The sequence below is a fragment of the Petaurus breviceps genome, unplaced genomic scaffold (genome assembly GCF_028583685.1).
Source record: "Petaurus breviceps papuanus isolate PSGF00001 unplaced genomic scaffold, PetGlider_PUasm1.0 90451, whole genome shotgun sequence".
NCBI lineage: Eukaryota > Metazoa > Chordata > Mammalia > Diprotodontia > Petauridae > Petaurus > Petaurus breviceps.
In genome coordinates, this window is record NW_027187258.1 from 1,742,664 (window position 1) to 1,756,509 (window position 13,846).

The window sequence follows — 13,846 nt, forward strand, 5'->3', positions numbered from 1 at the left end:
AAGGTTATGGGATTCACAGCCAGGTGTTGACTACCAGCAGTGCTTTTCCCCACTCTGCTACGCCAACCTCATTTTATTTTGCAGTGCGCTGGAACAGAGAGAATGGACTTGGACTGGTGTTTGATATTGGCAAGGTATTTACGCTCTCTGAGCTTCAGCTTCCCGTTTTGTAAAAATGATGAGAGGAGCCAGGTTTGGGCTCATGACTTGGTTTCATTGCCATGTCATACAGTTGCCAGGCCACCTTCATTGTATCTTTGGAAGCCCAGTCTGGGCCTTTGCATCTATACCTGTGTGGCTCCATGATTGCATGACTGTGAGCATACTCTCTTCACTCCTGGAAAGCACAACCTGGCCATGCCTCTTCATCCCATGTAGTTTCTCATTCCTTTCCTTCCATGTATCCTTCAGAAGTGATTTATCCAGTGGGTGAGAGGCTGTCTTTTGGGTCCTCATACTTTGCAAATGACAGTAATATGCTTGACTTGTCCATTTCTTATTTTCCCTCTTGCTGTGTGACTGGCCTACCTGCTTTTCTGGTTGTATGAGTGATGAATAACATGTTCTTTACCGTTTCTGGTGTGTAAGCCATTTTGGGCAACATGCTGCTTATACTTGCTGCTCGTACATTGCCCATTGGGTCACTTGCAGCTATGATTAGTTTGAAATCACAGTGTTCTGTGAATTATAGCCATGTATAGCATCATAGGGAGAATATTATTGTTTTTTGGCTTCAGAGAGCAGTTTGCAATCACTGAAAGGATTGTTCAATTTCCCAAATGTAGTAATAGCTTCTTCTCTCTTTTATTCCTGGGTCCAATTCATTGTCTATCTACAATACCTATGTACACGTATGTGTATGTATATAAATATACACATGTGTATATGTATACATACACATACAGAGAGACAGAGAACATGAATAATTCAGTGTATTGCCTAGCCAACTGTGTGCCATGATTTGCTCAACAGGTATTCTTTATCCATTTGGTTTTTCCCATGTGGATTGCTAGACCAGTCCCTTGATTAGTCATGCATGTCATCAATGTGGCCCTTTAAAGTTCTGGGACTTGATGTACTCTGCATATTGTTATCTGCAAACGGAACCTCCCTATCTATGGATCTCTTTTCCATTTGGATTTTTATTATTGTAGAGTGAGTCCTACATGTTGAACACCTTGGGCAGATATGTTAGTCACTGTTTTATGCCACATTTAATTCAAATAGAAGATCACTGAACAAAGTTCTCTGTGGCTGCATCAGGAATCCTATATGATGCTAAAATGCGTGCAACATTTTGCTGGAGGAGAGGTTTTAAGGCTGCATCTACCTCATCAAATACTCTTTTAAATCACTAGACATAGTGAGATATTATGCTCTCAACTAACAGTGTGATACTGAAGATGGAGTCTGTTAGAGCCTGTTTCCTTCACGTTTTCATCAAAGATACTCTACGTGTGAACCAAACTATTTGCAGAGTAGGTATGTGGGTGGGTCAGTAATTGCTAATGTCTTCTTGTTTGTTTTTGTTTTTGCAGAGGAGGATTTTAAAACTGGGATTTTTAAAATATAGAAGGTTGGGATCATCCCCTCCTTGAGATTTTGAAAATTAATCCCTGAGAGGTATTAATAATATTGTGTTGCTTTCAGCAAGGGTGTAGTCTGTATGTGTCTGACTAGATCCAGCAGCTTTCCCCAACTTTTTTTTTTTTTGCTTTTTGGAGGGCAACTGGGGTTAAGTGACTTGCCCAAGGTCACACGGCTAGTTTTTGTGTAAAGTGTCTGAGGCAGGATTTGAACTCAGGTCCTCCTAACTCCAGGGCTGGTGCTCTATTCACTGTGCCACCTAGCCACCGCCCCCCAACTTTTTCTTGAGTGCTATTTATTCTTCCTATCAGGTATAGAGATGTTAGTCTAAATGGAGCAGTTAGACCATTGTAATTACTTGAAAAACTTTGGTTTTCTGGACCTTGCCTTTCTTGAGACAGGTTGGCCCCCCTTTCCCCAGCTGATGTAGTCACAGATGATGAGATTTTAAGGTGTTAAAACCCTGTTATCCCTTTATGAGTTGGAAGGGAGCAATGTCACCTCCTTACATAGCTTTAAATAGCTAAGCCCTAGAGATAGTCCGAAGTTTGGGCTCAGAGGCTGAGGAGAGAGCCAGCAGGGAAAAGAGAAGGGGATTTTCTCTGATCTCCCAGAGGGAGATATTCTCCGCAACAGCTGAAGGATGAGTTCAGGAGCATTAGTGGCACAGATAAGGAAGCAATGACCCCTTCAGACAGACATGGATACAGAGCACTAGAGCTCAAGGGCCTCCAAGGAATATGAGCCCTGGGAGCAGGATGCGACATGAGGAGAGAAAGGGCTTCAGGTCCTGCATCCTAGACTTGTGTACCCCTCACATCGTACTCTATGCCTATTCTTCCACAGATTTTGTGTATTATTAGTGGGAGAGTGCACCCCATGTTTATAGAGGGAAGGTTTTATAGTGCTTTTACTATGTCATTTTAGTAAATGTCTTTTTAAAGAGCCAATTGTCTTCTGGCCTCCCTCCTGTCCCACTGAGAGGACATACTAGAGTCTTGAACGAAGCTGTGGCCCTTCCCTTGTGTGAGTGAAAACGTACTGAGTAGAAGCATCTTCCTTGTAACATCATTGCCCAGCCTACCTCATCAATGGAGGCCTCGGAGGTCCTGAAAGCAGCTGTCCCTGGTGATGAGAGGTTGATGTGGAAACACTGTTCTTTGCTCTTTATGTTGTCATCGGTGTTGTGGGCCAAGATGATGGTGGAGCGGGGGAGGCCATGAATCAAGACCTCCCCACCAGCCAGGACAGTGCAGAAGAGGGCAGCGGTAAACTTTGCCCCCAGGCGGAGAGATCTGGGACCCAGTCATGGGCTCTTTGGGCAAGAAGAGCACAGAAGCAGTTTGTAGGACTTGAGTGGAAGCTCCGGACGGCCCCACGAACCTCCTGATTAGCTGTTTATTATATCTTCTTGAATTTTTAACCATCGTGGGGACTGATTTTATGGTGTGACAGTGGTGGCATTTGAATATGTTTTTATTAAATGCATTATTGGTTTGAACTCTTGGGCTCTAAGTGATCCCATTGCATCAGATGTGGAATAACAGCTTGCACCATTGACAAATGCTCTTTTGTACGTGTAGGGGATTTAGGGAGGGGGAGAGAGAGAGAGGAGTAATTTAGCTTAGATGAACTTCAGGTCAAATTTTCTGCAGGCTCAGGCCCCACTTTCAGGCTTCTTGAGGTTTTCTGAGATAATTATTTGTAATCTTCCATCATCTTCCTGTATGATGTTTGAAAGTGAGCTTGTACTATGAACTGGGGTTGCCCTTGGTTACCAGGCCTCCCTGCTGAGCAAGGAGATCTTATTTACTGGCCAAGGCTGTTTCTGGGCTCTTTGGGCTTCCCTGCTGCAGTAATCATTTCATACCGATTATCACCATTTTTTAGAGATGTTTAACCTCTGAGACCCATTTCCTGTTTTTGCAAATCACTAAATAGGTCTCGGTGGAGCTGCTGTGGTTCTGTGTATTGTCAGCTTTCTTCTTTCTCCTATTTTGCTTATCATTTTAATCTTTGCTCATGATCTGAGAAGACATATAGCTGACTGAAATGACTTCAGCTCTCTTCCTGAAGAAAATCTTCTTTTGATATAGCATGAGGATTTTGAACTATCTCTAAGCTTTTGACTTCTTTCATTTCCTGATCCGAACCATATTTTCCAATATGGTGTCTACCTGTGCGTTGAAGGCACAGAGTATGAAGGTAAGTGTTCAGAGTCCACTTGGGAGGTTTTTGATAGCTGCTTCATAGGATTCTGATCCTTCAGCCTCGGCAACAAGCGTTGGGGTGTGAGCTCTGATCATCTTTATGGGAATCTTTTTGCTTTTGCCTACCACAAAGACTGCAATTTGTTGTTGCCTTTGGGTCCTCTATTCACCTTTCTGAGGTTACCTTGTGAGCTATCCTTCCGTTTAACTACAATTTGCACGTGGCTCTCCACCTCCTCACTCTATAACTTTTTTACTGACTGTCCCACATGGCAGAATTGCCCTGCCCCCTCATCTCTACCTGGTAGCTTCCTTCAAGACTCAGTCGAAATTCTACCTTCTGCAAGAAGTCTTTCCCACCCCCAGTGCTAATTCATGTCCTCTGAGATGAACTTTCACTTACCACACACACACACATGCATGTGCATACATACATGTATAAGATATATATCTTATATGTACATACTTGTTTGCATGTTATTTGCTCCATTAGAATATGAGCTCTAGGGGCGGCCAGGTAGCACAGCGAGTAAGAGCACCGGCTCCAGTGTCAGAACGACCTTGAGCAAGTTACTTAACCCCAATTGCTTAGGGGCGGCCAGGTGGCTCAGCGAGTAAGAGCACCGGCTCCAGAGTTGGGATGACCTGGAGATCGAATCCCGGGCTCAGACACTCAGCACCACACCCAGAAATAGCTGGCCGTGTGACCTTGAGCAAGTTACTTAACCCCAATTGCTTAGGGGCGGCCAGGTGGCTCAGCGAGTAAGAGCACCGGCTCCAGTGTTGGGACGACCTGGAGATCGAATCCCGGGCTCAGATACTCAGCACCACACCCAGAAATAACTGGCCGTGTAACCTTGAGCAAGTTACTTAACCCCGACTGCTTAAAAAAAAAATATGAGCTCTATGAAGACATTTTCACTGGTCGTCCCCATGCTTGGGATGCTCTCCCTTCTCTGCTCCACCTGCCAAGCAGAATTTTCTATTTGATCCTGTTGATGATAGGGAGCCACTGGAGTTTATTAAATAAGGGGGTGACCAGTTTGACAGCTGAATGGAGGGTGAACTGGAGTGGGAAGAGACTTGAGGTAATCAGATCCACTGGAAAAGGCTAGGTGTGAGGAGAGAGGGGGACCTATTCAAGAGATGCTGCAAAGGTAGAATTGACAGGATGTATGAGTAGAGAGAGGAGAGGATGTATACAAGAGATGTGGTAAAGGTAGAAATAGCAAAAGTGTATCATATGGAGAAGAGAGAGTGAGGATGACAGCAATATTATAAACCCAGGAGACTAGTGGTACCTTAGCATCATGCCAAAAGTTTGGAAGAGAGGAAGGTTTGTGGAGAAAGAACATGAGCTGAGTTTTTGACTTGTTGAGTTTAAGATGTTTCTGGGAAATCTAGTTTGAGTTCTTCAGTAAGCATTCAGTGATGTGAGATGACAGAACTAGTTGGTAAGAAGAAGTAAAATTGTAACGTGTGTGTGTGTGTGTGTGTGTGTGTGTGTGTGTGTGTGTGTGTGTGTGTGTAGCAGCACAGGATAATCCATATTTCCCTACCCAATCCTAACACCTTGAGGGTGTGCTTTGTGCAAGTTTCTCAGCCTTGGTCTGTGGTAATCAATCTACTTACAAAAATGCCTATTTCTGGTGTTGAATGTACTCCTTTTCCTCTTTGGCATGTCTAGAAACTCAGCAGAAGGGTCCCTTTGGATGGAGTTTAAGGCCACCCCATTAGCTTTGGCCTGTTTCTAGGAGGCCTAACTAAACTTTGAAGTTTGGGAATTTGGGGTCTCTTAGTGGCAGTTGAGAATCCCCCACAGTCTAGAGTTATGACATGTCCCTTCAGAAAAACCCAGTCTACAAATAGCCAACCTTTGCTGTTCCTTTGTGGAGGGTTTTGAATTCTGAATCTCCTCACTAGACTCACTGGGGGCTGTCAGAATCCCAGAGAGAGTGTTAGATAGCAGTATGTCTTAGAACTTTGTAGTTAAAGCAGGACCCTGGGGGGTGGCAGGGTCCTGCATGTTCACCCGTCCTTTGTAACACAGACTTTCCATATAATCTTGGGGAAGTCATTTCATCTGGGAGCCTTTTGTTTATTCAATTGCAAAATGGAATTCATAGTATCTCACGGGAGTTTTGTGAGGCTTAATTAATAAGTTGGATATTCTCTGATGAAAGCATCTGCTTATTTTTTATTATTGTGTATGTCTATTTCTTAGTCTGTCAAAATATGTACATTATGTAGTCCCTTGTAAACATGTGAATTTTTAAAAATAGCAATAACACTGATTGATGAGAGTGTGCTAAAAGGGAACAAAATCATAGAATAATAGTCTTAATTGAGTTACCGTCTTCAAAGGGAATTTTGATTTACATCCATTAGAAAGGGGTTGTTTTTGTACTAGGTGTTCGTGTGCTAATTGATGACTAATCTCCATTATTGTGGGAAATTTACAACATTCCATGGGTAACAGTAGGGTTAGTCTATGCCTTTGAGGCTATGCAAGAACACAGAGAATTTGCAATAATAGAATATTTCTTTTTCACTTGTAGTGAAAGCTATGAGATTGGGAAGCTGGATAAGGACTTTTTGACTGGACCTCACCATTTGGTGAAATACAGATAGAAAATGATCATTGTTACCTCTGCCTCATCTGTCTGCAGGGGGCTTTAGGGCTGACAAACAAGAATGCATCCTACAGTCACCCAGCAGGTGAAAGGTACAGAAAAGCCCAATCTAACTCTGCTTATTGCCCATGAAATAACAAAATAATGAGTCTTGTTCGTGCACATCCTTGTTGGGGCAGCTGCTGGCCTCTAGCTCGCTGTTTTCTCATCTAAAGGAAGTTCGGTATCTGGCTTGACCCACCCTCTCCTCTCTCATCTCTATCCTCAGACTTGGTGACTCCATAACTGGCGTGACCGGCCCTTCAGATGTTCACTTGGCTTCCCTTTTCTTCAGGAGGGGAAACCCCTTCAACTTGACAACCATCTTAAAGCAATCATACTTCACATGCTTAAACTCTGAAATGAATTTCTCTGATCGTCATCGCCCAACTTTCCATCTCTCTTTGCCTTACTCTTCCTAAGTGGTTTTTTTCTTTCATTCTTACTGGAACCTTGACCTCCCCTGTTCTCCCAGACTGTCACCCTTGCTCTGGCCTCACTTGCCTCTCTGTAGATTCTTGCCCCTAAAGTCAACTACTTCAGCTCTACCTTATTTTCACCTATGAATTTCTTATGTCCTTGGCCTGACTCCACTCATGCTTTGTCATCATTCAAAACTGGTATGCCCCCATGAAAACATTGAACACACCCATTCTTTTTTTTTTTTTAAGCAATCGGGGTTAAGTAACTTGCTCAAGGTTACACGGCCAGTTATTTCTGGGTGGGTGCTAAGTATCTGAGCCCAGGATTCGATCCCCAGGTCATCCTGACACTGGAGCCCATGCTCTTACTCGCTGTGCCACCTGGCCGCCCCCAAACATACCCATTCTTAAACACTGAAATTCCCCTTTCTGGGCATAATGTCCTTCTGTCTCTCCCTCTGCCTCACTTCCTTAGTTCCTTGTCCTACTGTCCTTTACATACTCAAGCTGCGACCAAAGATCATCCCCACCAATAACTTTCCAATGCTGTTGGAGGCCATTATGCAGCCCTGCCATCTGTGTTGTCTAATCTGTTGGGTGCTCCTTGCTGTGGTACAATAGTTCTCTTCTTTACTGATTGATTCTCTATCTTGTTCTCTGCAGTGACTATTCCAAACCTTTGCCGTTCTCCTCAAATCTCCCTCTCTGGCATCCCCACTCTTTAAGCAGATAGTTTCATACTGAGGACAGCCTGACAACATGGAACATTGCCTGGATTTGACATCTGAGGACCTGGGTTCAAATCTCAGCTCTGACATAATCTACCTAGTCGATGACCTTTTCTGGGTCACAAGCCCTATCTGTAAATGAAGGGGTTGGACTAAATGTCTGCTACGGTCCTTTCAGCCATCATCTACTTCACCGAGAAAATCAAGGGCACCTGTTGTGCAATTCCTTCCTTCTTCTACTCAGCACTTTAGTCCCTTTGACCCCCTCTTTCTTTTTTCCACTCCCAGAGGATAAATTGGCCTTTCTCTTTGTAAAGGTTAACATTTCTACTTTTAAAAATTCAATTTTTATATTATTTTCAGTTTTAAATGATCTCCCTCCTCCTCCTTTGCCCATTAAAAATAATAACAATAGCTGACATTTATATGGTGTTTACTAAGTGTCAGGTGCTATTCTAAGTGCTTTTCAAATCTTATCTCATTTGATCCTCACCACAACCCTGGCAGGGAGGTGCTGTTACAATCCTCACTTTACAGTTGAGGAAACAATAGCAGTCAGAGATTAAGTGACTTGCTCAGGGTCACATAGCCAGTAAGTGTCTGGGGCTGGATTTGAACTCAGTTCTTCATGATTCTAGGCCTAGTACTTTATCCATTGTGGCACCTAGATTCTGCCTGTATGTATAGTCATACAAAACAAATTCCTGAGCTAGCTATGTCCAAAAGAAATAGGACAAAAGAAAAGAATTGAAAAATACTTCTGTCTTCCTTCTTAGTTTATCAGCTCTCCATATGGAGGTGAGTAGCATGTTTCATCTTAAGTCTTTTGGAATTGTGGTTGGTCATTGTGTTGATAAAAAGTCCCTAAGTCTTTAGAAACTTTAGAGCTGATTGTCTTTATAATATTGTCATTATTGTATAAATCATTCCCCTGATCTTGCTCATTTCACTTTACATCAGTTCATACAAGTCTTTCCAGGTTTCTCTGACACTATTACTTTCATCATGTCTTATAGCATAACAGTATTCCATCACAATCATGCCACAATTTGTGCGCTCATTTCCAGTTCTTTGCCACCACTAACAAAGCTGCTATAAAGTATTTTTGTACGTATGGGTTCTTTTCCTCTTTCTTTGATCTCTTTGGGGTATAGACCAAATAGTGATATCACTAGGTAGGTAAAATTTAATAGCTTGTTGAGCATAGTTCCAAACTGCTTTCCAGAACGGTTAGACCAATTCACAGTTCCACCAATAGTGCATTTAGTGTACCTGTTTCCCACAGCCCCTTCAGCATTTGTAATTTTCTTTTTTTGTCAATTTAGTCAATCTAATGGGTGTAAAGTGTAACTCATCAGAGTTTTTTTTATTTTAATTTCTCTAATTAGGGATTTAGGACATTTTTTTTTCATATGGCTGTTGGTAGCTTTGATTTCTTCCCCTGAAAACTGCCTATTCACATCCTATGGCCATTTATTGATGGGGGATGACTTTTATTCTTATAAATTTCAATCACATCTCCATATATCTTAGAAATGAGACATTTATCATAGAATAGAAACTTACTACAAAGATTTCCCCCCCCCCCCTCAATTTCCTGCTTATCTTCTCATTTTAGCTGCATTGGTTTTGTTTGTGCAAAACCTTTTAAATTTTATGTAACCAAAAATTATCCATTTTTATTTACTATGAAACTCTCTATGTCTGGCTTGGTCACAATCTTTTCCCCTGTCAATAGATCTGATGGGCAATTTCTTTCATGATTGTCTAATTTGCTTCTGATACCACCCTTTATGTCTAAATCATGTACTCATTTGGAGCTTATCTTGGTATAAAATATTCTTATAAGATGTGAGATGTTGGTCTATGCCTTATTTCTACTGGATCATTTTCCAGTTTTCCCATCAATTTTTGTTGAATAGTGAGTTCTTGCCCCATAGCTGAGGTCTTTGGAACCCTTACACTTTTGTCCTTGATCCCATCCCCTCAACATCTTTTCCAGGAGCTTGCCTCATTGATTATTTTCATTTCACTTTCGATCTCTACTTGTCTCCTCCTTTCCTTGCTGCCTTCAAATATGCTTAGTTCTCTTCCATTCCAAAGCCAAAACCTTTTCTCTTGACCTTTTATCTCACTTCTCTTTCACTGTTAAGCTCCCGGAGTGTTCTAAACTTGCCCTAGCTCTGCTGCTTCCTTATCCATTCACTTCACTGCCTTTTGCAGTCTACTTATAGTGTTCCCGCCAAGATTTTGAATGAGCAACTCTCTCAGACTGACTTTTTCTTGCTCCTTAACCTCTTTGAGCTATTGCTGTTCTTGACCATCCTCTCATCCTATAAATTCTACTTGGTCGAAGTACCACTGTCTTAGCCAGGCTCTCTCCCTTTCTGTGATTTCTGAATTTGTTTTCGACTCTGATTTTTATGGATCCTGGAGTTATCACCACTCTTTTTGAGATCAAGGTGGGGTCTTGTTCACATGAGTTCATCACAGCTAGTGTCAGTCAGAATCCCCTTTTGCAGACTGCATTCTATTCTGTGCAGGCTTTCTTTAAGAATGAGGCAGTATGGACGGCTAGGTGGCACAGTGAATAGAGCACCGGCCCTGGAGTTAGGAGGACCTGAGTTCAAATCCATCCTCAGACACTTAACACAAAAACTAGCCATGTGACCTTGGGCAAGTCAACCCCAATTGCCCTCCAAAAAGCAAACAAAACAAAACAAAACAAAAAAGAATGAGGCAGTATGCAGAATGGATAGTGTTAGACTTGGAGTCAGTAAAACCTGGGTTCAAGTATTGCTATTACGATGTAACCCTGAAGAAATCATAACCTCTTTCAGCCTCAGCTTTCTCATGTATAAAGTGAGCCTGCCTTACAGGAAGTATTGTTTTGAGGAGCAAATGAAATAATGTATATTAAGTGCTTTGTGAACTTGAAAGTCAGAACTGGCAGAAACACTTCTCTCCACAATTATGTGCTAGCAAAAGTGAACATTGAAGAGAAATGGAAGATTACTTAATAAAAATAGGAAATATTCCAGTTAATAGATATAATATGAATGTAGAGATCTTTATCTAATCTCAGAAAATGAAACTGAATTAGCCATAAAGGAACTATCAAAGGAGGGGAAAAACCCCTGGTCTAGAGGGATTTACAAACAAATTCTTTCAAATGTTTAAAGAACAATTACTACTTATGCCATACAGATTATTCTCAAGAAAATACTTTCTACTAAACTCCTTCTATAAGAAAAACAGTCCTTCTACCTAAACCAGAGAGAGATATTTTTTTAAAAGAAAACTATAGATCAATATCACTAAAAAATATTGATTCAAAAATTTTAAATAAAATTCTGACAGACTCTGGCAATGTATGGGAAACACTGTTCACTATGACCAAGTTGGATTAACTTAAATCCTTGAGGATTCAAGGTGGTTGAACATTAGGAAATCGATATAATTAATCATTGAAATAAAATACCCTTAAACATATGATTATATCAGCAGATGCATAAAATGTCCCTGACAAAATATATTTGTTTATGCTAAAAACCCTAGAAAGCATAGGCATAAAAGGATCATCAAAATAAACTAATAGTTAACATTATTTACAATGAGGAAACACTAGAAACTTTCCCCAATAAAAGCCAAAATAAAGCAAGAGTACTGCCCTCCCCCACTTATTTGACATATACCAAATTTGACTTATTTGACATGAAATTTTGGCAATACAAATAAGAAAAAATAAAGAAATTAAATTAATTACCTCATGCAAACAGGAAAAAATTTATACCCATTTGCTGATGATATGATGAAACTTAGTTTATTTCCTGATTTTCTGAGGATTTCTAATTAAAATGGTAGAATCAGTAAAATAGCAGTATGCAAAATGCATCAACAAAAATTGATAGCACTTGTATATGGCAAAATAAAAATCCAGGAGGAAATAATTAAAAGGGAAAGTTCCATTCAAAGCACATATAATATCCACAGACTATCTGGGAGTCAATCTACCAAGACATATTAAATTAAGACTTGTATAGATGCAGATATAAACATTCTTTTAAAAAATAAAGTGATAAAAAATAATTGGAGGTATATTCATTGCTCATGGTTGGGCCATACCACTATAATATTTAGCTCATACTCTGAAGTTACTATCCCAATTCCCAATCTCGTTGATCATTTGGAGTGTGGCTGCTATGCCCCCTCAGGTTTTTAAGGGTAACTTTGAGGAGTTGAAGGACTGTCTCTTTTTGGAGGGGGGAAGGTAAAGCAATTGGGGTTAAGTGACTTGTCCAAGGTCACACAGCTAGTAAGTGTTAAGTGTCTGAGGTTGGATTTGAACTCAGGTGCTCCTGACTCCAGGACTCCAGAACTCTATTCACTGTGTCACCTAGCTGTCTGTTGGAGGGCTGTCTTTTCTAATGCTAAAGTTCTTGAACCTCCATTGAAATACTTTACTGCTGCCCTGATCCTTCCCCTCCATTATCAATTGATATCAATTAGCCAGTGTTCATTAGCTTTTTTGAGAGGAGTATTTTCTAAGGTGGTATAGTAAGAATATTTGGTATAGAACATCCTCCCAAAAATATGGACACATTCTTTCACCAAAACTTAAAGACACCAGGGAAAAGTGGGCTCAAGCTTACAGAACATTTGTTGCAAAAGGGTCCTTTCTAGCTTCTGGAAGGCCTTCAGTTGGAGTCTTTAGAATATTCCCCAATATCACTGCTGCTGCTATGCTGCTGGGACACCAATAAAACATCTCATCCTCTGAATCCTATGAAGCTTTCAAGGGTCTTCCTTTGGCTGGAGTAGGGGGTGGGTGAGAAGGAAGCTGAGACTGGCTCTTTGTCTCACCCTTCCTCCCGCAACAGATTTCTTCTCAGGGGGCTAGCTGGAATTCTTTCTCTTCTCCACTCTCCTAAGCACTTGAATCTGTCAGGCCTAAACTGCTTTGGTATTTTATAAACTACTCACAGGATGAGAGTTGAGTTTACTCAGCCAAGCAGAGCATGCTTCCTCTCACTCCAGTATGTGTCCATGTCTTCATGTAGCTAAAGCAGGGATGTACTCTGTGTATGTGTCCTGGTAGGCATTCTGGTGAACCATATTGACCCCTTTGCAGAATCAGGTTTTTAGGTACATAAAATATAAAGGATTTACAAAAAGCAACCAATAATGTTGAAACACAATTATCAGAATATGCGTGCATATGTGTGTGTATATATACACATATATACAAACACATACATATGAGAGAGGGAAAGGAAATAAGAGAGTAAAGACACTGGAATTAAGAGGAGAGGGATGGGGAAAGGCTTCTTGTAGAAGAGCAGAGTTTTAGAGGGGACTGAAAGGAAGCTGGGAAGGTCAGTAGTCAGAGCAGAGGAGGGAGGGCATTTCGGGCTTGGGGGACAGTGAGAGAGAAGGCCCAGAGCTGGAGCAGCCAAGAGGCCAGCGTCACTGGATCGAAGAGCACATGGCATCGAGTAAGGTAGAAGACTGGAAAGGGAAGAAGGGCCAGATTATGAAGGGCTTTGAAAGCCAAATAGAGCATTTTGTATTTGCTCCTGGAGCTGATAGGGAGCCACTGGAGTTTATGGAGTAAGGTGTGATGTGGTCAGATCTTTGCTTTATGAAAATCACTTTTGGAAGATGGATCGGAGAGGGGAGAGATACCCTCCCCTCCCAGCAGGCTGTGGCAATAGTCCAGGTATAAGATTGTGAAAGCCTGCATCAGGGGTCAGCAGTGTCAGAAGAGAGAAGGGCATGTATTCGAGATGTTGTGGAGGTAAGAAATGACAGAACTTTCAGGATTGTTCTGGGATAGACCTGATTCTGGTCATTCTGATGGTTCATGCTCAAGGTCAGAACAAATTAAAACACTCGTAGACCTTTAAAATTGGACAATAAAGTTTCCTTAACCACATGGACCCTTCCTCTGTCCTTTCCCTTCAGCGACCCCCTTCATTCAGTGAATCAACTGGGATGAGTTCAACACATTAGTTCACATCCCTAATTCTATGAAGTTAGAGAACTTCTGGGCTTCTGGGACATCCAAATGTGATGTTTTTCAAGTGCCTTACACTAAACAGTCTCAACAAAGACCATGCAGCACAGTTCTTAACACCCAATGCCATATAGAGATGCTAAACACTCCATTCAGCACAGTTCTTAGACAATCCCAAATTAACAGCCTTCAGGAAGGAGGACCCAGGCCC

General features: G+C 41.4%; 1 protein-coding gene across 1 annotated transcript in view; it reads left to right on the top strand.

Moving 5' to 3' along the window:
- The window catches only part of TEX11 (testis expressed 11), a 215,916-nt gene that overhangs the window by 93,732 nt on the left and 108,338 nt on the right, over nt 1-13,846 (top strand). Inside the window, 1 exon segment of the mRNA XM_069062473.1 lies at nt 6,356-6,413. Coding sequence (XP_068918574.1) covers nt 6,356-6,413 — 58 coding nt within the window.